This window comes from Serinus canaria, chromosome 3 (genome assembly GCF_022539315.1).
Source record: "Serinus canaria isolate serCan28SL12 chromosome 3, serCan2020, whole genome shotgun sequence".
Lineage (NCBI taxonomy): Eukaryota > Metazoa > Chordata > Aves > Passeriformes > Fringillidae > Serinus > Serinus canaria.
Genome location: NC_066316.1, coordinates 59,502,313 through 59,528,061, shown reverse-complemented (window position 1 = coordinate 59,528,061; position 25,749 = coordinate 59,502,313). Strand labels below are relative to the sequence as shown.

General features: G+C 38.6%; 1 protein-coding gene across 10 annotated transcripts in view; it reads left to right on the top strand.

Moving 5' to 3' along the window:
* Positions 1-25,749, top strand: part of L3MBTL3 (L3MBTL histone methyl-lysine binding protein 3) — a 78,829-nt gene that overhangs the window by 8,366 nt on the left and 44,714 nt on the right. For all 10 annotated transcript variants that reach the window (XM_009092290.4, XM_050972551.1, XM_050972552.1 and 7 more), the window contains 8 exons: positions 1,575-1,686; positions 14,380-14,491; positions 16,648-16,807; positions 17,797-17,935; positions 19,251-19,335; positions 21,507-21,598; positions 24,048-24,152; positions 25,480-25,615. In XM_009092290.4, coding sequence (XP_009090538.3) covers positions 1,575-1,686; positions 14,380-14,491; positions 16,648-16,807; positions 17,797-17,935; positions 19,251-19,335; positions 21,507-21,598; positions 24,048-24,152; positions 25,480-25,615 — 941 coding nt within the window. The remainder of the gene's footprint in view (positions 1-1,574; positions 1,687-14,379; positions 14,492-16,647; positions 16,808-17,796; positions 17,936-19,250; positions 19,336-21,506; positions 21,599-24,047; positions 24,153-25,479; positions 25,616-25,749) is intronic.

The window sequence follows — 25,749 nt, the reverse complement described above, 5'->3', positions numbered from 1 at the left end:
GCTAGAAATGAAGAGGAAACCAACCAAACTAGTATGTGTCTGTAGTGGTGATATTGCAGTGATTGATACTATTTTTCTGATGAATACAATGTAAATTCAATTGTTTTTCATGCAACTAAGTTAAGTACATGTTTTTCTCCTCAACCTTTCAAAAAAAGCTTCTAATGACCAGAGTTTATTTCTGCTTGGTTTGCATCTTTTTCAGTTATCGGAGTGAACAAATAGCACCTTTTTTGGTTGTTCGTTTGTTTGGTTTTTTTTGTTTGTTTGGGTTTTTTGGGTTTTTTTGTGAAAAGTCAAGATCTGTGCCTCCGTGAAAACTCAAGATCTCCAGAGAGTATTTGCAGATTCAGAGTGGGACCTAAATTAGAAATTAAGTTTTAGAAAACAAGGTTAAACTTTGAGGATGTTCTCTATCTATTTGGATTTCAAATACTGATACTTGCAGCACAAATTTGCAGTCTTCAGATGGGGTATGGGGCTTAGAAGGTGTTCATTTAAAAATTCAGAGAGTCTGCATTCCAAAAAGTTTGGAAAATGCAAATTTTAAAAGTGGTGAGGTTTTGCTAATAGTTCACAAGCTAATTTTGCCACAAGTTATTTCAGCTGCTAGGCATAGTGCAGCCGTTCTTCAGAAACAGGATTAATAAGTCAGATTACACATTGCACAAATAGTAAATTATGTGCCAGGCCACAGATTTAAAGATTGCTGGGTTTGTGAGAAGTGGAAAGGAAGAAGTTGGTGGCACTCACAACTGGCTGCTAGAAACACTTGCAGTTCAGTGCAACTGATGGTGTGTTTGTGGTAGTGACAAGTGGTGAGCTATAGCCAGGGGTCAGAGGCAAGTGCAGTGTACTTCTGTTGCTTGTGCAAATTTTATAACACAGAAAGGGATGTCCAGATGCACTATTTCTGAAGGTAAATATTAACTTCTCTCCACTCACTGTTCTGAAACAGAGGGATCCAGTAAAGTCTTGGAAAGCAGTAGGTTTCTCTGGTGTGCTTCTCTAACATGGAAATAAGTTTTAAGAAATACAGTTCAAAATTTATCTTTATGGAAACAGATAAAAAATAATCAAGTGTCCTGAGTAAAACTAGGAAACTGACAGTTTCAAATTAATTTTGAAATTTTAATTTGAACTTGGGCAAAGCATTCACAGCAGCATGCTATCCAGTATTAAGGAAATCCAGTTCTGTTAATCAGTGCTTAGTGTATTTATTAGAGGCATGCAGTCTTGTCTTGCCTTTCCTAGAACAGATGTTTTTAAGTGTACTTGACATGTTTTCCTCATGTCAATTTATTTGCAGTTTGAAATTTTTCTTTTCTCTCCAGTACAGCCCCATTGCCTCCTAGTGTGTGGAACAGGTATTATTTTCAAAGTTTCAGAAAGATTTCCCCTTACTTTTATTACATCATGTATATTATCAGCCTTGTCATCAGTTGTCCATGTTGCCAGTGTGCAGAGGGAAGCATTTGATACAAATCTATGAAATGCATTAGAAGAAAGACCTGGTGATATAAGCATTAAACCACTTACAGAATTTTCAGATAACCTTTTTATTTTTTTTCCAGTACATGCATCATGAATGAATCTGCGTCTAGTGGAAATGGTCAGGAGTTTGATGTATTTAGTGCAATGGACTGGAAGGATGGCATAGGTACTTTGCCAGGAAGTGACCTAAAGGTAAGATATGTAATTTTTACAATAAAAATGTTAAATGACAAAAGGATGCATTTGAAAAGCTGGTGTGTAGGTATCTGCTTTTATGAATAAAACATGAATCTACAGTTCTGAGTTAAGAGACTGTAGCCTGTTAGGTTTTAGCTCTGGAGTTTCTTGATTCAGTTTGTGGTGCTGGCACAGACAGCCGTCATCCCCGTAGGAAGGCATAAATTAGCACTGCCTCACTATACAGACAGAATTAATCAAATGCACAAAATCCCAAAGAAATCTCAAAAGTGTGAAAATGCAGTCCACTTACAGCATTATATTACTGTATCACTAAGAATTTTCATACTGTCATTGACTCTCACAGTCTTACATTCTTAGGTATTTTTATTTCTAAAAATAGTTTATTTTTGCTATGCTTTTGTCATGTGGGTGCCTAGAAAGATGAATAAAGTGAATTCTGAGCCAGTTTCAGTTTAGAAATTCGACTTATATCAGAGTAGCAATTTTGCTTGCATTTCTCACACTGGTTGAGTTTCCTGAAGTAAATCACAACTCTTTTGTTTTCAGTTTCTTTTTATTTATCTGTCGTCAGAAAGTGTCCTTTGCTGTGCTTGCAGTTTGATATTAGAGACTGTCGTGTACCTATTTCCTCTTGATTAAAGTCAATATTTTTGTATAATTCAAACAAATGTGTTTTGCTTGTAGTTTATGTTTTGAAAGGAATCTCACAAGAAAATGTGTGGCATTTAAAAGAAATTTTTATCTTTTGATGCCTGATAAGATTTCTATTGTTGAAGTTAAAATTAAAAAAATAGTTTGAAATTTGGGACATACATGTTGTGAATGTGTTTTTGTGTTGGTGTTTAGGTGGTTTGTTTGTTTGTTTTGTGGGTTTGTCTGAATTTTTTATTTTAGTCACAGAACAGTAGAATAAATTTACAGAATAATTTTCTTTGTAGAGGACTTCAGGCCACCACCCAGACTGAGCATCCCAGACCGCAGGTCGGGTTAGATCAGGTTGTTCAGGATTTGGTTATCTGCAGGGCTGGAGATACCACAGTCTCTCTGGGCAACTTGTTCCAGCATTTGTCTACACTCATAGTAATTTTTTTCCTTTTATGGATACTTTGTTGGAATTTCTCCTTCTGTAGCTTATGCCTGCTGCCTCTTGCCCTTCTCCCGTGCACATCTGAGAAGAACCTGGCTCTATCCCCTCTATATCCTCCCATTAACTGCTGGAAGACTGCAGTAAAATCTCTCCTGTTCTTAAGACTGAGCAAACAGATTCACTCAGCTTCTTGCATCTGCCACAGCCCATACCTGCTTTGGTGGAGTTGCTGCAGTGTGAGTGCCTTTCTTCTAGCAGACACAGCAACCTGCATGTGCTCTCATCAGCATTCACTGGAGGAGAATGGTGTGTTCCCCTGTCCTGCTCAGGCAGCCTGGGGTGTTCCTGGCCACCTTTGCTGCCAGGGCACATTGCTGACTCATGTTCAGCTCACAGGTTTTTTCAGGTAGTCTGCCCCTGGTCTGAACTAGTGCACAGAGATGCTCTGTTCCAGGTGCCTAGTGCCTGCATTGGTGGACCTTCATGGCTTCTTGTTAGCCCATCTTCTTCAGCTGATTGAGGTCTAGATAGACCAGCAGCCCTGCCCTTCAGTTTGTCAAGGCATTCCCTTCAATTTCATAGTTTGCTTTTCCTGCCTGTACTCCTAGGGAAGCCTTTCTTGTTCCCTTTGCTGGTTTACTCTCTGGCTGAGTTTTGGATTTCCTAATTCCATGACTGTACGCTACAGCAATATCACTGTGTACCTTGTCTGTGACGTTTCCTTTTCCACATTCTGCTTATCTCCTTTTCCTTTTTGAACTAAGTCAGGAGTTCCTGGTTCACTCAAGTTGGCCTTCATCCACATTTGCCTAACTCCTTGCACATTGACATGCCTCATTCTCCTGGTGTGAAGCCCTTGGAGAGAGATAGACAGATTTCTGGGGCCTGTTTACCCTTTAAAACAGTCTCCTGTATGATCCTGCCAAGCAGATCTCTGAACAAGCCAACATATACCTCTTCTGAAGTCCAGGGCTGCTGTTTCACTCTTTGTTTCTCTGGCTTCTTTCAGGATTTCAGACTTCATCACGTCATAGTGATGATGATAGCCAAGGCTACAATGAGCTTCCACATCCCTGAACAGTCCTGTGTTTTTGAGTCCAGGCTTTCAAAATTTCTTTCTATTTTAATATGCAGCATTTTGTGAAAGGGAACCATAGTGTTGCAGTATTTGAGCCATACAAAAGGGAACAGTGCAGGAAAATATAATAATCTCATTTAAATCACTGGTTTATGCTTTTTTCAGTTGTGGTTACCCTATGTTGTACAAAACTGAAGCAAAATGAGAGTCACTTACGAGTAGTGGAACCGAAAAGTTTCCCTGGGAAGAAGTGAGAGAGAGGAGCTGGGAGGTAGCTCAGGATTTCTTCAGGAAATCATGTAGATGATTCTTAACTATGTCCTTTTCAGGAAAGCATGAGCTTCATTTTAAGGCTGTTCTTTTGGTTTTTGTTTGTTTTGTTAAAAATTTATTTATTATAATTTGGAAACAAATATATTTGATTTTTGGACAGAGTTTCTTTCTTCGGTCCAAACATTAGGGGAGGTGCATTCAGAGGTGCAGTGGTAGTCTACCCAGAATGGTGAAAGATACAGAGTATTGGCCAGGCAGCTCCTTTTTGGGTTATTATTTCAGAGTTTGTTTGCTTGTTTGCATTTTGGTACCTACAAAAGCAAGGGGTTGAAGGGATGAAAGGGATGAAATTGAAATGGAGCTATTTTAAGGTTGACTGAAGGAAGAATATTTTCTAACAATCCAGAATTATTCCAAGAAGGTCACTGTACCGGGGAACATCAAGATTCAGTGAGAGACTAGGTGTTCACACAGATACCAAAACCAATTTGAGCTGTTAAAATAGTAAGGACTTTTAAGCTTTTATGATAATTGTAGCGACTCATATTTCAGGACTGCTTCTAAATAGTGATGGTTAAAATGGGGACTAATCTCTTATAATTGTAAATGTGATCATGGAAGATGTGTTATGCTCTATGTGGAATTCTCAGAATAGGTTTAATGAGGATTATTTACCTGAACTCTCCTGGTCACAGACTATTTTACTATTGTGTCCTGAACCTAAAGAAAATGACCTTATGTAGCAGTTACTTATTGTAAGCTTGTGAGTGTCTTTCAAAAATTGTAAGACTTGTTCCACTAAAGGTATCCAACCGTTGTTGTATTTACATTGAAATGCACTTGAAAAATCTGGTGAAAACACTGTAATAGCAAGATACTTAAACATAAATGTCCTAATTTTACAGCTTGGTAATAGATTAGAGTGTCTGAGTCATTTTATAACAAATAATAAGCGATAGCTTAAATATCCATTGTAGACAATGTATTGCTTAATTTCTCACATTTAATCTTTTCTCTTCTTAAAATGTTAGGGGAAATTGAACAGTCAGATTTGATAAACTGTATTGTATCAGCATATTAAGTTAAACCTATACCAAAGTATTGAAATGCTGCTTTTTAATATCAACATTTTAGGGAGTTACCTAATTGAAGTCCTTATTTTTAGTTGTATAAATAATATAGCATTTGCTTGTCTTTACTACTTGCATGATGAAGTGTCATGCTTATTTTAACGTATTCATGTTTTAAGAAATCGCTTTTCTTGTATGCTTTATAAAAATCCAGCCTGGGGTTATCAGGCAAGTATATCTGAGCAACCATTCTTTTTGGAACCTCTTAATTTTTGTGAATATGAGTTCCTGAATGGTGAAAAGCTGGTAAAACACTATTGTAAGTAGAGCAAAATGTTTTTGAAACGTTTAAAAATAACTTTTCTCAATGTTTTCCTAAAATTTCTTAAATCTGACTTTTCCTATGGTACAGAATAACATCTAAATCAGTAATAGATACTTGGATTATTTCTTTTTGTTGTTTCCCAGTCTAATCAAAACAAGGGAGCAAATCAGATACCAAGCTCCATTCTCAGCCATGCCACAGTCTCTTATTCCTGAATCTGTTTCTATACCAGTAAAATGCTGAAAATGTTATTTTCCTATGACTTTGGGCACTGTTAATTCTCAGGGTTTTGTCACTTGTAGTTGGAGAGAGCTGTGTAAATACATTCTTATACAGATTTTGTTAAAAAAATCTTCAGCAAAAATAGTTAACACTCCTTGAACACTGCTTTGAGCATGCTGTGTGACAGATAAGTAGTGAGTAGTTGTGGAAAATGCTAGAATTTCAAATTACATAGGGAATAGGGAGAATTAAAAATTGTACAGTATGATGCACTGAAGACTGTGAACAAAAATTTTAGCATTGTATATTAGTTCTTTCAATATGTTTAAATAAAACAGAAAACTTGAATTCCAGTAGAATTTAAAATAGTTTACAAATTACAGAATGCCTTCATGTGGCAGGCAAAGTAATGTATGCTCATCCTAAAAACATCAGTGCTTACCAGTTACTCTGCATGGTGTGAATGTAAATGTGAAACACTCCTCTTTTTTCTCTTGTTTTTTTTTCTTTTTTCTTTTTTTTTAAAAATCTCTGTGCTGAGTGCACACAGTAACACTATGGCTTCAAGATTTAAATATACTCATTAAATTGGAAAAGCTGTAATAATTTACAGTCACTTCCTACTGCAGTGACAGAAGTTTATGAAGTACTTCTTAATGCATTTTCTAGTGCTGTGTTTGGAAAGCGAGCAGTTATAAACTGCGTGGACAGAATTTTGGTTATTTCCAGATTGCAAATTGTGCTTGAACATAAAGGAAAAAAAATTAAAATTTAATGATGAAGAAATTAACCTGTAAATAAAGTTGGGCAGCAAATGTTGTAGGAAACCTGATAGAGTAGTGGATATGAATGGTGGAATAATGACCAGTGGTGTCTGGTATTTCCAGCAGTGCTGTAAAGAAGGGAAGAGAGTTTTGGATTGCTGTGTTTCTGAATGCAGGGGTGCTGCAGCAACTCAAGGCAGTAAAGTACATCCTTCCACCTGCCTGTTCTGAAGTTGTGTTCCAGCCTGCCTGGGATAATTAATGATTTTAGAACAACTGATTTTCTCCCACTGTTATGGAAACATGGGTCGCGTCTTGGGCAGTAGCTCTGTGCAGTGCTTTTACAGTGCAGCGCTGTTCCTGCTCTCTCATGGTGGCATGGGCTGCACTTGGAATCTGGAGAGGCAGGGAGGGTCCATCAGAGTGGTGTCCATGGGAAACATCACTGCTGACTGGTTAAATCACTGCCAGCACTGGGAAGGTGCTGCTCCAGAGAGAGGATGGATTCCCTTCAGGGAAGGTGCTAAGGAGAAGTGTAGGAAGCAGGAAGCAAAGTAGATGGGGACTTCCTCTTACCACATGTGAGCCCCAGCAGTTCTACCTCATGGCCTGGTCCTATCCACATTAAATTAACTTTATTCTGTTGCAAGCTAATGTAATTAATTAGCTCTTGCTCTGCTTCATTGCCGTAGATTTCTGGTTAAAACTTTGCAGTGTCATAAAACGAGTGAACGTTATGTAAAGAAAAGAAAGACCAAAAAAGGAAATTTCACTATTAAAATTGTTAAAACTGCAAAGGCAAGAAATGCTGCATTTAGGTTTGCCTTTGGATCTCTATTTGGGTTCCCTCACGTGTATTCATGGTAGTCTTCCCTTAAGTGATCACATGGTATTTTACCACAAAATCATTTGTGCTGTTTGCTGTAGATGCTGTTAAATTTGCGAACAGCTGGGCAGGGGGTTCCAGGAAGGAGGAGGAATAGTTTTGTATCTGTTGCAGGTAAATCCCACACAGGAACGCTTAGCACCGCACTCGTTTCTACCGCAGCCTTTCTGCGCAATGCTGAACAACTCACTGGAACCAAATTTTTGGCAGGTAGCCATTTTTTATTTGTTTGCCAGCTTGGGCTTCCCGTGAGATATTAGTGGTTTGTATCTAGAAATATTCTGGCCAAAATAATACGGAGCCAGGGTTGCCTTGTAGGTCAACTTCTGGATCAATAAGCGTCATCTTGGCAGGCCTTGACTTCTGGCTCTGTTGCTGATTTATGTGTCACCTTAAGAAAGTCTGTTTAGCTGCAATTTCCTACTCAAGTGGAGATAATAAGGCAGACTGAGTTTGCAGTGTAGAGAAATCAGTGGGAAGCCCTCTGGTACTGAGATAATTCTTGAGCACTTGAAGTGGGATGGAAGGGGGTTTGGAGGAGCCTGAGGAGTGTCTAAGAATAAAGCAGATAAACATTACTGCAGACAGGACTGAGGTATTGGTATATACTGGGAAAATGTCAGTCTCTCTTGCTAAAGGGTTATGCTTTCTGATGGTACCTTAGCTTTCTGTTCGGCAGTGATGAGAGAATGCTCCTATTATTTTTATTTTTGAAAGGATATGATTTGATAGCAATTCCTTCCTGCTTGTGCCTGCCCAGATAGGAAAAAAACCTTTCTTTTTAGATGCAAATTCTTCCCTCTTCTTTGTTACTTCAGGATTAGCCTATTGCAGTGTTACTGAAGCATCTTAAAATCAGTCCAAGACTGGTGGAAGTGCCTGCCTCTCTTGCTGACAGCATCTTTCCAGTGAGAGTGGGTCTGGCCTTGCCCCTTGGTGGTGGCGAGGAATTTAATTTCTGCTGATTGTGATTTAGGGAGCCTAGATACCCTGTGATCCTGCTTTAGTTGGTCTTTTGCTGTACTTGCAGAGTAGCAGGGTGCAGGCAGGATCCTTTCTCATGACTGAAGAAGCAGAATTGGCAGGTGCAGGAACAGCACATTTCCCCAATATTCTCTATCCCTAAAAGAATGAAAATTTTGTGACGAGGCAAGTGTAAGGGGTCACGTGGTTACTGAGTGCTTTAAAATAAGCTGGGAGCACAGTACTCAGAAGGATGAAGAGCTACCAAGGGAGGTTTTATCCTTTTGTAAGTGGCTGAGAACAGAGATTTTGTTTCAGGAGTTACTTTGCACTGCATTGTAACAGTAATTGCTAGAGTGCCTAAAGCTTTTTTAGATATGTGTTCTTTGTTGTACATAGGGTTTTTTTTAAAAAGAAAATAAACAGTCATTCTGCTTTCAAACCATGTAGAGTAAATAAGACTGGCTTTACTGCTTGAAGAAAGAGTATAAAAATACCAACAGCTGCCTCATTTTTCTGAATGCTATTCAGCCCTCGCCTGGGGCAGGGGTTCTGTGGAAAAAGTAGTTTGTGATTGTGCATGTAGAGTGTATCACACACACAGGGAAGAGGGGTCTGGTTAAATGGACAAGCTCTGGCATTTAATAACTTATTCAACTTCAGTAATATGTTATAAATAGTTTGGTGTGTAGCAGGATGTGGTTGGACAATTCAATGGTTACAGGCAATTCCTTCACTTTTAAAAGACTGTGAAATGCCAGGAAAGCTCTGATTTATTTGAGGAGTCACACTGAAACCACTGTGACTAAATAGGGATTAACATCAAGAATGATGATAACTTTTTGCTAGCTAGAGATCAGAGTGTAGTTCTTGTATCACTGAAGTCCCAGGTGTCAGTCCTCTTGACAAACTGCTGTGGAATTCTGCTGCTTTAAGCTTAGCTACTTCACAGGCATTAAGAGTATTGAACATTTACTCAATTTTCTTACGTTTTGGTTATTAAAAACTTTGCAGATTTCTTCTGAGAGTGTCCACAATCACTGTTGTGGTGTCAAGATATGTTTTGTGGCTGAAGTTCCTGTCAGAATGCAGCAGCAATTGTCTTTATTGCAATGAACTCTTTGTCCTTGTCTTGCCCAGTAGATGGTGGTGTTGGCTGATTTTTCTAATTTATTTTAAAGCGGTGCATTAACATATGTGGGGGGTTTGTTCTTTTTTTTTTTTTTTTCCTTTGCACTTCATTTGTTCTTCCTTTTTTTTTTTTTTTGGTCTGTCCTCCTAAATAATAATTTTACCATATATAAAACAATAGCGACTTTTATTCTGTTTTGATACCTGTGGGAACTGATGAGATCTTTTACATTCTTAAACGGGCACAAGTAACAGCAAACATTGATAGTTTGATCTGTGTTGCTCTGAACTGGACACATATAACAGTGGGGGCTTAATTTGAAACTAAATTGTATGCATTTGTTCCCAACAGGTTTGAGTTTTTAAGAATTAATCTGCAATACGATAGACATTTTGCATTGTTTGCAATTCTTCTTTATCCCAAAGAGAGACAAATGCTCAAGAGTAGTTTCATGAAATGTGGAAAAGGGAGCTGAAAGCCCTTTTAGCATTCAGTTAGCCCTATATAAAACTACAGTGTCTTCCAGCCAGCAGGATAAGGCAAAGAACTTCCCTTAGAAATGGAAATTTACAGCTATGTAATCCATAGGGTAATGTGGCTTAAGAAAAAATGGGTACAAACAGACAATGAATACTTGGAAATTAAAATATAAAAGGAACTTTTTCAAGAAAGAAATTCAGGACTTTCAGTTCACTGGTAACAGAAAACCTGTCTTTTTCTGAAACATTTAAGAAATACTTTGTGTGATACTACGTGCTTGTAGTAGACAAAGGCTTCATACCAGTAGCTGATGATACTTGTTTCAGTCCTGTAAATTTTAATATAATTTTATATTTTAAAAAAATATTTATTTATTTTGGTCCCAGTAGAAAATCTCAGCATGTAGATGGATAGAAATGGTTCAGAAAGTATTGATAATGTTTGATTATTATTTATTTAAGCCTTGGATTCCCCCAGTATGTTCATTAGCTATTGAATGAATATTAAAATTTTCCTGGGGATGAAATTAACAGTCATAAAAGCTGAAGTTTTAGTATATCAAGGCATCACTTCCCAAGAACGTGAAAATGTATCTCAGCTCTGAGTGGAAGGAATCTCTAATAATGTTTAAATGGAAGCTACTCTTCTTGATCCTTGTGGAAACTGCAGACAAGGCAGCTGAGTAAGTTCTGTGTTGTATACTAACCTGTTAGCAGCTGGACTCTTCCTGCCCACTCAGTTACAGTATGTTTGCATTAGAAAAATTGCAATTGCTTGAGTATTTTTGCCCTCATTGCTTGCCTTGCATTGCTTTGGAAGTTAAATTTGCTATCCAGATGCTATATTTATTTCTGTTTAACTTCGTGTGAATTTGTTCAGAAAAGCTGTTGAGGTTTATTTCTGTTCTTTGTTGCTGTCTGATCTTTTAAGACCATTGGCTTCATAGTGTGGGACAGAGAATAACCTTAAGAGATTACTTAAAATTTGCCATTAGGCATTTGACAAAAGTCAAGTGTATTGAATTTATACACAATATGCCTTATAATTTATTCTCTTTAAAACATTGAAGTGACAAAAATCAGTTTATTTGTTAAGTGCTTGCTTATGGACTTTGTTTCCGTCAAGGGGAGTTTCACTGTTTGATGCAATGAAGGCAGATTGAAGGGAAATCCCTTTATCCAGTGCAAATTTCTGTGTTTACTTCAGGAGTTTTGTGACTTGAAAACAAATTTTTACTTCTTAGAAAGCTGTGGATCAATCCTCAGAAGATGGCTGCATGGCACTGTCACCTGCTGTGACGTTTCAAAATGTCAAGATACCTAGGGAAGTGCCTGGGAGGACTGCCCTTAGTGTATTTTGGCTTGGAGGAAATATTGTGATGAAACCTTTACTCTTAGGTTTTCTGTTGCCTACACTCTAAGTAGAAGAGACTTAAAATGTGTTGAATTTTTTTCATAGGCTCATAAACCACCATTAATCTAGATCCTTTTTTGTCATGCTTCCAGCAGTATGCACTAGTTGGCATGTTGCTCTGGCAGCTCTTATCCTGTGATAACTTTGTGCAGCATGCTGCTTTGTACAGCTATTTATCCTGTTTTTAAGCAGTTAACCTTTGTCACAAGCTGTTCATGTCTTTTCCTCCCCAGCTAAAACCAGAGAATTACTTCCCAGGTCTGAGGTGTTGTTCTGGTTAGCCACAAAGAGCTTGGTGTCTACATTAGTGCTGATGCTGTCGCTGGGGAAATGGGGAGTGAGAGCAGTCATGAGTTCAAGTTTGCCTCCAAACAGGAGCTGAAGGCCTCTGACACTGGTAAAGGCAAGGCTGCAGGCAAAACCAGGAGTTACAGTGATCAGTGAGGCAGTGCCCATTTGGGCTTTTGTGCCCTCCCGTGTGACAATGTTTGCAGGGGTCCCAGGATGAGGGAAGAGAAGAGAAAGTTGACTCTATGTTTCACAAGGCTTGATTTATTATTTTATGATATGTATTATATTAAAAACTATATTAAAAACTATATTAAAAGAATAGAAGAAAGGATTTCCTCAGAAGGCTTAGCTAAGAATAGAAAAGGAATGAATAACAAAGGTTTGTCTCTGACCGAGACGGTCTGGACAGCTGGACTGTGATTGGCCATGAATTAGAAACAAGCAGATGAGACCAATCCCAGATCCTTCTGTTGCATTCCACAGCAGCAGATAAGAATTGTTTACACTTTGTTCCTGAGGCCTCTCAGCAACTCAGGAGGAAAAATCCTTAGGAAAGGATTTTTCATAGAACATGTCGGTGACACTCCCGCCTGCTAAGGCAGTGGCAAGTTGTCACTCTCCATCACTGAGACCATCTTAGCATGGTTGCCTGGCTTTGAGGAGCTCCTTGAGGAGCTTTTCTTTAATGGTTCAGCTCTTGCTGCTGTTAACAGCCTCCAGGGAAAGAGTGGCTGGGAGCTGCCTTCCCTGCAGTCATCTATCTTCCATTGTTTGGTGCCTATCAGTCAGCAGTGAGCCCTCTGGAGCCGGAAGGGCTGGCAGGTCACTGCACTGCCTGGGGGGATGTCCTTGCATTCCATGTGGAGGAGGAACATGTGTGTGGTGTCAGGGCTGGCCATTGATTGGACCATGCAGAAACATCCCAGGTATTTAGGTATCCCAGGACTGCTCACTGCTCAGAAATACCTTTGGTGCCTGGATCTTCCAGCTGACACTGTATGAAGGTGTGGGAGAGTGTTTTGAAGAGCTGCTCAGTAACCTCCCTGTGCCCAGCCTGCTGGTAGGCTGCAGCAACCTGCAGGTGTCTTGGCTCATGTTCACAGCTTGCCTGCTGTGAGACAGCTCTTGCAGTGTTGGAGCTCTTGAAAGCAAGGAAGGTTTTCCCTCTGACATCCACCTGTTGCAGAGGCAGCAAAGCACAAATAGCAAAAATGAGCTTAACCAAAATAGGAGCAAGTCAGCTGTAAGACTCTTCTGAATAGTAACTCTCCTGCTTTTCTGTGGTTGGAACTGCATGAATGTCTCTCCACAAACTGAAGCATCAGCACGTGGTGTTTAGTGCATTTGGTTGCCTTTCAAAGTTGAACTCATGGTGTTTCAGTCCAGATGGATTTATCAGCAGTTTGTCCATGCTTTCATATCTGTTGTGAGCACAGCTGATCACAAGCAAAAATCTTAGCTCCAGACATCTTATGATTGTGTGAGAGCCTCTTCTTCCTTTCCTACCCGCCCCCTGCCCCGCTAATTTCTTAGCTGCTCACATTCCTTGGGGCTGGAAGGACTGTATTAGTGAAAGCACACTTTATGTGTGTGTGTATATGGGGGTCACCTTTGCTTGCAGCCAGAATGGCTTATTTTCAGTACTGTACCATGGCAGGGTCCAAAGTGAGGGGTGTGATGTGTTCAGCAGCCTCTGCAGGCACAGAAAGGGTCAGTGTAGTGCCCAGCAATTGTTCCCGTTCTCATTTGCCCGGGGTAAAGTAGCCTGACCAGAGAAAAAGAAATAGGCTTCATGCTATGGCCTTGAAGGAATATCCTCTCTGGTGGATGCCAGAGAGCTTTGAAGGACTCTCTCAGATGTAATTTTCCATGTAGAAAGCTGTTGGTAAGAGCATCAGACTGATAAAGACCTGTTCTCTGTGGCAAAGGCACCCCTTCACTGTTCAGAGCAGGCATCAGGGACAAAACACTGCCCTGAGCTAAACCCGGGTCACCAGCTGGGCCTGCAAACCATGAGTGGCTGGGAAGCAGAATTATTTTCGTGTGGTAGTGCTGTAATCACTACAGCATTGGGAAGAAACTTTTCTTCTGGCAGCAGGACAGCTATAACTCGCAGTGCGCCAGTGTAAGCACAGCATGTGGGGCATTGTTGAGCCTTGTGTCTGGCTGACAGTAATATCACATTCAGCGTGTAATTAAACACCTCATAAACTGCCTTGAGATGTTTGTTTATGTGTGCTTTTTAGTGGAGAAGTACTGTGTTTTCAGGGGATGCTGAAATTTCTGTACTCTGTGAAGCATTTGGTGTGTGATGTTCATTCAGCTCCCTTGTCCTCAGAAAGAATACTCGGTGCCTGGAGTGTGTTGTTTTGCTGGCAGTGAAAAACATATGGTATGGGGATGTTCCCATGGATTTCTGTTACTGGTTTTTTTTTCAATATGTGTGTGTAAGTTAGATATTGGAGGCATCTGTATCAGTATCTATTGCAAATTAATATTTATAGATATCGAAATGAATTCACATTTGGCTTGATCAAAACAAGAACGGCTTGTTTTGAATTCTGTGGGGATAAGCAGAAACACATAGAAAATAGGCAATGTGATGAGGACACCATGTAAAAACTATTTTGAATAGAAGATACTTCAATAGACTTCCAGTAAATTTTTACTATGCTCTATGCCATTTGTTTTGTCTTACAGTTTAGAGTCAATGAATTTGGGGCCCTGGAAGTAATTACAGATGAAACTGAGATGGAAAGTGTTAAAAAGGCAACTGCTACCACAACCTGGATGGTTCCAACTGCTCAAGAAGGTCAGTTAAGAAGCAGTAAACATTTTCTGTGGTAGACTATAGTTTCTTTAATACATCAACTTTCCTTAAAGCTTGCATCCAAAGTTAAAAAAAAAAAACCCAAACAATTTACTTGCTTAATGGACGAAGTATCTCTGATGAAGTGACCTGTTTCTTGGGATGTAAATTAATTTCAAGTTGAAAGGAAATAATTCCACTGTTAAATATCTGAAGTTCAATTACAGCCACACTTTTTCCTTACAGTAATTTTCTCTAAATTTAGATTTGGTATTTTCCCTCTACTTAATATGCAAAATAGTACATTTCTTTTAATGATTGAGAATTTAAAATTTTAAGTTATTGAACTTTTTGTTGAGCTGGTTCTCCCAGACTGCCCACAGACTTTGCCAACAGCCTAGAGTTGATTTGTGCACTGCAAACTGCCTTGGTATGGCCAGCACAGCTGCCACCACCGATGTCAGTGTTAGATGTGCAGTGTGTACCCCCACAGTGTGCTCCTGCCAACCATGCTTTTCTTGCAGTATTAAAAACAGTCTGCAGTAACAGCTAATGTTTATCTTGAATGGTGAAATTCTTAAGAGTTGTAGTATCTATCTACCAGATAAAGTGTTTCCTGGATTTAAAATTCTGAAGTAAGAAACACCTGTTTTGTTCAAGGAAAGTTGGTTTACATGGTCATAAATTACTGCAGTCGTTTTACACTGACTCCAGTAATGATGGAGTAGCGTGAAAGAGAATATCACAACTGGTTTTGGGATTATTTACAAGTACCTAGATTTTTTCCTTGTTGCTATTACATTTTATCAGCTTTCTTTTAAAATGTGTATTCTGTAAGTCCTCTGAAAAGCAGACATCACAATTTTTGTTTCATAATCTTCCCTATAAGCACAAGAAGTCAGTGAGAGCTTTCCTGTGCTGCTCCCTCACAGTTAGTTCATAATTGTCATGTGGGACATTAACACTGGTAGGAAAGTGGTTTGGGCCCCCCTGAAGCTGCAGACCACTGTTCATGTGTTCTCCAGCAAGGCAGTGATAGTTAATTCCTGTTTCAAATCTGTGATGAGAGTAGCATCATTGTAAGAGTGTAGTAGCACAACAGGTTCTCTGCTTAGACTGAGAGATCAGTTGCAGCAAAGCTCACAGCTGCATCCCCTCCAGTCTGACAAACCTAAACAAAAGCTTGTGTTTCTACTGAATTAAACTCTGTTCATGGACATATAGACCTATCAAGTAAGCATCCTGCTACTGCCTTACATCCTCCTTGATTAATTTAGTGCTCCCTAAAAGTAAAAACACTGCTAAAATTTTCTGCTGTGAGAATAAATAGTTGTTTTGAACCACTTATGATGCTGGTGTGTAAATATAACATACATTATATATTCTTCTGGGGGAAATAGCCTGCATGCAAGAGTTCATTTGACTCTGCTTTCAAAGACAGTAAAGTGCTTAAGCAACGTCAATAGTCTGTGACTTGAAGTTTGCCTTTTGGGGAGGTACAAAGACAATAACTTGCTCTAGAGGCTGGAGTACTTGACAGTGCTTCATACATGCTTGTGAGGGAAAGTAAGTGCACTCTCCTACATATAGCTTCTCCTAGGCTCTGTGCCTGTTGTGGGGAAATTGCAGCTTAGGATCAGTGAGTAACCTAGAATTTGAAGGTTGCTTTGTTACAAGTTGAGTGATATTTCACTTCTGGTGGACCCCAGGCAGGTTGAGCAGTAGCTGCTGCTAGAGACTGCAGACTGCAGTCAGTTGTTTGCTTCCAGAAATAATTTCACCTAATAAAAAGATAACTCACCCCAACCCTTTTCTCCAAAATTTTGGTATAGGCATATAGCAAGGGATGAGGTCATTGATTCTAAACGGTGATGACTCTGTGAGCAGTCAGTGCCTATCACAAAATTCAGTCCTTCCACAAGCAGCCACATCACGCCGTGACAGAACCATGGAATAGTGAGTTCCTCTCTCCTGCTGCAGTGTGAAAACCTGACTTGCTTGTCAGCAATCTGGACCTCATACAAACCCTAATTCCTAGTTCTTCATTCTGACAAGAGTCGTGTGACTGATGTTCTTCTGTTTGCTTGGCAAGGCCTGCTCAGGATATTTAGGAATGTATCACCTCTGACTAAGTGAAGTTAACTTTTGTCTTTGTGCAGCCTTTTCAGAAAAGACAGGGATCCCCACAAGGTTGAAGGAAACTGCAAAAGTGGATGGACTTGTTTTCTGTGAAAACTGTTACCGCTATGGTACCATAGAAGAATTTGTTCCTGAAGGGAAATTTTGCAGCCAGAAATGTGCCCAGCAAGTAAAAAACAAGTAGGTATTATAACAAAGCATGGAAACAAAGAATTTGGCATAAATGCAGCATGAGAGTGAAGTGGTGGGTTAAAATGTTCATGGTGGGGCAGAGGGAGGTAATAAGCAGACAAGTTTCAGTATCACCATTGGTTTATAATGTTCTTTCACTGTTTTTTCTGTAAATGCCTTAACAACATTTGGTTTTGTCTAACACTGACATTGAAGGCAGTCTTTTTTACTCAGTGTGCTGTGTTCTGCTGTCAGATGCAAGCAGTAAAACAGTCTATGGGATGCATGAATCAGTGTCAGACTCCCACCCTGTTTCAGTCATTGGAATTAAGATAATCAGTAATGAGATGGTTGGGGTGGTAAGTTAATTATAATTAAGTGCAAGAGCTGTTTCATAGTTGACAGTGAGTGAAAACATGAGCATACTGCAGTTTCTCAGATCCTTTTTTTCAGTTAGTGCATTTTGTCTCATCATGAAAGCATGTTTGTGTTAGTGTGTCCATTCTGTATTGCATATTGCTAGATTATGGCAGTTTTAAACTTTTATAATTTTGTACATTTTCTGTCATTTTAGCTAATTGCATCAAAGTTTTCTGTTCTGATTTCTTGTTTAGCAATCTGTACAGTCACATACCAGCTTTCTCCAAATGGATTTGTCAGACTTAACAATTACCTTTGCCTTCCTCTCTCTAAACTGCCCTGCAGTCCTAAACATTTCACAGTTTGCTTCTCTGGGAGACTTGATGGTACATTAAAAAAGACACTGTTTAAAACATGTAAAACTTGTTCAGCAGAAGCTGACAGCTTTCCTTTTACAGTTGCTATTGTGTGTCTCTCAGATTAATTCTTTTGACAGACTTAATTTTCAGTAGTATTTCTAAGAATATATTCGGTGTAATACTATGGGACCCACACATTTACTTGCTTTTTTACTTGTTTTATGAATATGAGAAGTGAAACAATACTGGCTTTGTGTCATTGTGCTATTTCTGTGATAGAGAACCAAAGGAGGAAAATCCCAGCATGGAATGCAATGGGGAAGATGATTCTAAAGGCATTCGGAAAAGAAAAGCAAAAGTACCTCTCAGAGAAGAGTCCCGGGATAATGGGGAGAAGAAGGAGAATCCAGATGAAATTGTTAGTATGCATCATAAACCCATTCCTGCAAGTATTTGGGTGGGAGTTTTGCCTTGTATTGCAATGTCAGTAGCTCCATCAGCCCACAAAGAGGAGAGACTTCATCACTCTGTCAGAGCCACAATAAGTAGTTGTTCTGTTTGCCAATTTAATTATGCCTCAGCAGTAAATTGTAATTATTGACAATGAATTTATAAAAGCTGGTTTTGGTCTCTTTTCCCTGCTTTTTTTAAGAACAGAACAAAAAGAATTTAAAGGAAAAATGATGTTAACGTTGACTGGTCATGTCTTCAGCAAGAAAAAACAGGAGTACATATTTCCCAACAACCCTGTTACTTTGTCATTCTGCACATGAATAAGTAACTATAGACCAGTAATTTATTTACAAAGAAAGCTATACTACAGTTAAGAAGGGAATACTTTGGATTTTCTTAGTGTAATTTGCCTTTAAAAGTCATATCCCAAAATTTGTTTTGCTTTTGTGTTGCAGTGTAATTTGCTTTGGGGCACCTTTTCGGGTTTTTTTTTTTTTTTTCCTTTTGGATTTATTCTTCATTTTAGAAAAAGCTTATCCCACCTTCCCATAATGCTTGTTTTCTTGTAGTATGTGTTTTCTTCCCAACAGCTGTCACACTACTGGGGGTAGCAGTTTTCAGGGAGAAGGGTAGAGTTCTGCAGCTACAGAATTGTCAAAAGGATGGAGACACTAGAGTTGTCAGGAGGGAATTTGCAGCTCTCTGCATAGCAGTATCCTAGGCAAAAGTCAGGGGATACCTTCTTTGTCTCCATGTATCTGCCCTCCCAGATGAGTACTTACCCTGCTCATCTGCTCAGAGGCTCACAAAACTGTTACTACAAAAACAGTGAGAAAAAATGAGAGGATCACAGTGCCACTTTGTATTTAATAAAGCAATTGTACATTTGGAAAAAAAAACAACAGAGTACAACTGTGAGAGGTTTTCTTTTAAATTATTTTGGAAGCATGAACTGCCAAAGATACTGTTATTTATCAGTGTCTCAGCAAGGCCTGCTGAAGGCTTCATGATCTGTCTCTGGGTCAGGCAAGGCTGGCTGGCTGAGTGCCAAGTGGTGAGAGTCCTTCTGCCTCCCGTTTTCTCTGTGTTTGCTGGGATTTGTCACTGATGGCTCACTTTGCTTCTATTAGACTCTGCACATTTGTTTGAGGTAGAGAGCTGGGTCAATAGCCATTTAAATGAAGTCACAGTTTAAACTTCAGTATCTCAACTTGTATCATACTGGACTTCTAAGCTAATGAGCTTACTGTTGTTTTTTTGTGTTTTTTTTTCTAATTTAGGAGGACAAACCTGAAGGAAGGATCTTGAGAGTCTCGCAGAGAGCCAGGAGAAAAAGAAAAGGGGAGATAACAGTTTTGAAACAAAGTAAGTTATATTATGAAACAAAAATCTCAACCATCAATTCTTCAGGTAATAGCCATATCTTATTGTGAATTGCCAGCATTGTTTCACAAAATTTATATTCCCTATTGAATTTTTTTCATTACTCTAAAAAGACAGTGACAGTGTTATTTACAACAATTAAATTTTAAGGCAGCATAGGGAAGGATCTGGTGAGTATAAATGCAACTAGTGTGCATTTTAGGTTTTTTCTTTTTCGTCCCTCTAAATAGTGCCAGTATTAGAAGGAATCAGCTCCATTGAGTTCCCAGATGCTGAAAGACATGTATCAAGCAGAAGTGAAAGTTTACTTTTCTTTCCTTGGGGATCAATTTTGCATCTTCATTATGTGCTGGAAATAGACACATTTATGGAACTGTTTAGGAATAATTGCTATAATCAATCCAAGGGGACATATACTGCATCAAGCAACATAATAAAACATATTTTAAATGAGCGCTGTTCTTTCAAGCTATTTGTATGATAGATAGTTTTAGGAAGAATGGGAGAATCAGCTGCTATTATACCTCAGTGGTACACCAACCACAGTCCTACATCTTGCCCTCCAGAGGGCTTCTTATGGTAGATGGGGAGACATTAACAGAGGTTGCCAGGCCACTAATCAACACAGCACTCCAGTTAGCTCTGGTGTACACCAGGCAGATGAACTACTGGTTGAAGATGCAACAATAAATGTTAAGAAAGATCCCCCTCCCAAGATGGAATCACTCCTGAAGTGTTTCCACAGTTGCTTCTAAGGCTGAAGAGATAAGAAGCATGTGAGACACAAGCACAAAGCTGATGCTTTGCGGAAATCAATGACAGAATGATTTACAAACTTCTGTTAGGTTTTTTTTTTTTTAATTTTTATTTGGGAAAACATCAGTATAAAAGTATAAACTGGTATCAAAGAACAATTTGTATTCAGAACCAAGCACAATTAATTTCTTTAATGGAATAGATGAAAACTGGGTAAATCCCAAATAAAATTAATGTGGTCTAATAGTGTTGAGCAATTACTATCACTCTGAAATTTATTATCTTTTGGTTACATTATTGTAAGCTTTCTTCAGGAGAGTTTGGCATTACTATTGTTATGGTTTATGTTTTAATCATAAAAATGCTAAGCCATACTGTTACTTAAAGGATTTTTTTTTCCTGTTAGTAGCCCACAGTCTGGATCAAGCCAGAATCCCAGTGTGGACTGTGATGAATCCTTCTGACAGTGCGAGCTTATGGTCTGAAATGCTAAGCTGCCTGTGCAGAGGAGGCATTTTAGGTGGAGATCAGTAGAGCAGAGTAGAGGTGTATGAAAGTAGATACTTGCATGGCCAGCCTCCAGCCCAGCTGTTCTTGAAATTCCTGGCTATTGCTAGTGCAGGTAGTGCCTTATTTTTGAGGCCTGAAAACTGTGTGACTGTAGCCATTGTTAAGATGGACTGTAAGCAATATTGCAGTTACTGTGCAAGTGTTCATACTGTGTGAACAAACCTGAAACTGGAGGTTTCTGTCATATGCTAATGACTTCCTGAGGGAAAAAAGCACTGGTGACAGTTCTGAAGACTTACAGAAAATACTGTTAAATCACTGCCTTTCTACCCAAAACCATCAAACTACAAAGTGATGGAGTAGGTGAGAAACAGCCTGAATACTGTTGAAGAATAGGGTCTTTCAACCCTGATTAAAAAAACTTATTATGAGCAGTATCCACTTGAAAGTGCTTTCCAGTTAAAGAAGGACATGGGGGAAAAAAAAAACCCTAAAATACTAAGCTATTGTGGGATTTGAGCTCATCTTTATACACATTTGCAAATTGTATATCTTAATGCTTCTTAGGAGCAATAAGGAAAAAGTCTTAAAAAGTCTTGCATTGGAGCAAGACTTTGTAAGTTGTATTTGTCACCTGAAGGAGCTTTTTCTTGTTACTAATCAAGGTTTGAACTGCTGGAAATGTTTCTGGACAAACCAGGAACCTTCATGTTCCTGGTGCCTTTCAGCCTACAGAACTTCTTTTTCTGAAATAAGTTCTGAACAACATCATGAGTGCATTTCATAAAATGTAAATTCAAGAATATTATGAAGTTGTGTTGTGGATATTTTTTCCTTGAAATATTAACAGTTACAGAATTATTTCCTTGTTTTATGCTTCTTTATAGCTGTACCCTCTAAAGGAAGGCAAGCATGGTGTTGGGCATCCTATCTGGAGGAAGAAAGGGCCATTGCAGTGCCTACTAAGCTTTTTAAGGAGGTATGACCTTTGAAATTTAAGTCAGTCAACCACCTAAGATCACGAAATTCCTAGGAAATCAATAAACAAAAATAATTTAAAGATTTTATTCTTTTCTTGGAAAAACCTGCATGATGTAAATAATGCTGTATCTGTCAGCAATTATGAAAGCAATTATCTCTCTCTGTTTTTTCAGAGAATTCTGTTGTTGTAGATGAATGCTGTCAAAGCAGACTGCAGAAAGCAGGTGCTCTTCCAAAATCTGCTGTTCTAGCCATTCTTTCTAGTCTCCAAAGCTAAAAAATGTGATACATCCCCACACTTTTTCATGCCATATAATTTTCCTTAAATATGTTTAGAAAGGTGGTACAAAGGTCATCTTTTGTCTTGTTGCTTTGATTATATTACCTGTCTTTTCCTCAGCTTCTGCTGACATTATATTTTGTTACTACATCAGATACTACTTTGTCTTGTTCTCCTTTTGCCTGTCATCTGATTGGATGTCACATCATCATGTCCTGCTTGTCCTTTGCCTGCTATGCTTTGTCATTTCAGTGCTTTCATTAGTGCCACCTCTCTTGCTTGGAAGAGAGCCCTGTGTCCAAATCCACAAGACTTCTGTGCTGTTATCTTCCCTTGTAAAACCTGGTGAAACATGTGAACATGTCCCAGCTGCTGTACTCCTGCTATATGTTACTTTTTTTTGATAATTCTGTTCTTACTTTTCTGTTCCTTGCATCCATTTCTTTCTGTATGCTTCATACTTCAGCTATTAAATCTTCTCTGAGGGAATTAGTTTTCAGCTTACACATGCCATGTGATGCTGGTCTTTAATTGGTGGTTTAGTTGCTATTGAGTGAGAAAAGTGAAGAACTGGGACTTAGGTTTACAGAATCCATAGATTTGTAGGTGCAAGAACAACAGTCCCCTGATTATCTTCAGTTGTGAGCATAGTGCTATGTACTGGTTCAAAAATTAGCAAGCAAGCAATCTGAAGAGTGCCCTGGTGGGAAGATAGATTTACAAAGCATTGCTCTGCCTGTCTGAGGGTCCATGAAATGCAGTACAAGGCTTTGCAGGGCACTGCACATGGTGCTAAAGTCTGGAGTTAAGCAATGTTTCCTCCACATTGTACCTTTCTCATCCAGTGCATCTTAATTTAGTATTTTCTTTCAAAGTTTTAGCCCCTGGGTGATGCTTGATTTAGTGTGCAGTATTTAAAGCCTGTAGCAGAAAGAGATTTCTTAATAACACTCAGAATTGGCCAAGTAATTTTTCTCCATTTTACAGATGAGCAAGCAAGACACATAAACAGATAGATTAAAAAAAAGCCCAAACCAAACATCACAATCAATCATGAATCCTTGATTTCTGTTTGGATTTTGAGAATTACTCCTTTTTTCTTTTCATTTTACCATTTCAGAAACAGTTCTTTTCACTGTGTTGTTTCGTACCCTTAGTTAGGAATGGTCAGGATGATGGAGTGTCCTTGCCATTTCCTTAGACCTTAAAGTGATTTCTAAGCTGTGTCTCACAAGGTTTCCCTTCCTTCCAAGTAGGTGATACCTCTCTGAGTATTTCCCTTGGTACCCTTCTCTTCCCTTTGGCTGCAGAGTGCTGCAGCTGACTTGGGAGCATGTGTCTCCTAGACAGAAAGAGAAGGAAAAGAGAACATTTCAGATGTTTTTCCTGTGGTTTTTTTCTGTAACATGAAACTGACTGTGAATTTTCTAACCTGTGGAAAGCTATCTGCAGTTTTGGTTACTCATTTTTTCTGATCTTTCCTCAAATTTAACCTGAATATCTGCCACCTTCTGTTCTCTTTAACAGAGGGTTGATGATGCCTGCTGGTTGAAAAGATCAATCCTGCTTGGCCTCATTTTCACTTTCTGTTTTTTGACAGATATTCTTCTGGGTTTATTGTAATGTGATGTAAAAGTAGTCAAGTGATGTAGAAATTCTCCTGGAAGACTACATAGTGTGTACTCAGCATATAAAGGACAGCAAATAGGCCATCTCTACTACAAACAGTGTTTAATATTTCTGCCTTTCAGTTCATCTTTCATGGTCTGAGATGTGGAACTGAAAAGGCAAAACAGAGCCATTGCTGTGATTGTTATAGGAATGCTTCACTGTACAGGCTGAAAATTAAATAATCAAATTGCTAAGATCTTTTACTGTCAGTTAGTGAAAAAAGTTGAAGACAAATGGTGTCATCTTTCCCTTGACTCTTTTGCTAAGTCTTCCTAATTTTCTTACATACTCTCAAGTTTCAAGTCATTGTGTTTTTCAAACAATCATCAATTTCTCTTTTCCTCTCCACATTTCTGAAAACACGAACCTTAAAGTGATTTATTAGATCCTTCAGAAACATGAATCAAAAATAATGATTGTTATATTCCTTATAAAGATACTGTGTCTTTCTCTGGTATACTCCCAGAATTATTGAAACTGTTCTTTTCCATTGCAGTATCAGTCTTTCCCATACAACAAGAACGGATTCAAGGTAGGGATGAAGCTGGAGGGTGTGGATCCTGAGCACCAGTCCATCTACTGTGTTCTCACAGTGGCTGAGGTAAGCAAGCAGCCACAGTGCTGGGTTATAGTAGAGACTGAAATGAAACAGCAGCAGCTGAAAACCCTCACTCTTACCTAACAGGCAAACAGAAACTATATTTAGGAAGATGGTTTTTAAATTAATAATGCTGTATTATTTCTGCCTGATAGGCATGTAAAGAATATATCCAGTGTCAATGCAGCAATACATATATTTAACATATACAGCTACAGACAACAGTATTAGACTAGGTGGATAATATGTGGTTTTATCTGTAATCCTGTAGTTTGTATTTAAAAGAAAAAATAAATAGAAAACAAACATGACAACTGATACACAGTTTTATGGAAGTTTGATAGTATTTGCAGTTGCTCCATTTACTGATACAAATACCTAAAAGTTTCTCATGTTGCTTTGTGCTACAATTGTTTCATGCTGATGGCCACAGAAACTGCCTGTATTGGCAACCTGTGCAAGTTAACATTAAATATAAACCCAGTTTTTCTTTTTGCTGTGCTTCATGAAATAGTTTTTCTGATAAACAGCTTCTTTGCTTTCAATAGAGAACCTGCCTCTCAGGCATATTTTGAATATCTTTTAAACACACCTTACTTTAATTTTTGGATAGTTTTAATGGGTTTTTGGATTTCATTTGTGAATTAAAATGGGGAAACTGGAAGTTATGTCAGAGTACAAATTAAATATAAAATAGGGTTGATGTTGAGATTTTCACTGATGGCTGCAGTAAATTTATGGCATTTGGCACTCAGGGAGATGTGGAGAACTTCCATTCAGAGACAGTATTGTGTCCTGTTTTTCTCCTCCTCTCAGTGGTTGACTTATTACTTCATGGAATAATGAAGTTCTGGGGAATACCTCCACTGACTTCTCATCTTTACTTAAACAGTGTTCAGGATCTCTCTGGAGAGCCTTTTGAACATACTTATTGTTCACTGCTCCCTTGCATATCAGTTAATCAGGATAGCTTGAGAGCCTCATTATCTGTACTTTGTCCTCAGTTGTATCAGATGTATTCACCCTTTTCTGTAGGGCTTATGCTCTGCTTTGATGCTGGGTTGAACCATTGTCTAGTTTTTGAGTGCTACTGGCAGTAGCCAGCTTTTAGTTAAATTCTTTTGGCCAGAAGAGGAGGCACTCAGACTGAGAATAGCTTGGCCTTTTAATTCTCTCCTTTTTATCAAATGAATTTATTCATCCAGTGCTGGATTGGGCAGAAGTAAAAAGCTGACTGAAAACATACAGTTATTATACATAATATTGAATGGAAGTGGTTATGTGTAGGGCAGAGGTCTTAGTGTTGTATGTTGTCAATTCTTGCTTTTAGGTGTGTGGCTACAGAATAAGACTACATTTTGATGGATACCCAGATTGTTACGATTTCTGGGTGAATGCTGATTCTTCAGACATTCATCCTGTTGGATGGTGTGAGAAAACAGGTCACAAGCTTCATCCACCTAAAGGTATTGCTAGTTTAAATGTCTGTGTCTTACACAGTTCTAAGATTGAAAGTACCTGAGTAATGCTGTAATTTTTTTTTTTGTTGAAATGTTCTAGTTTGTGTAGTCAAGAGTATTTGAAAATGGCAAATTAAATA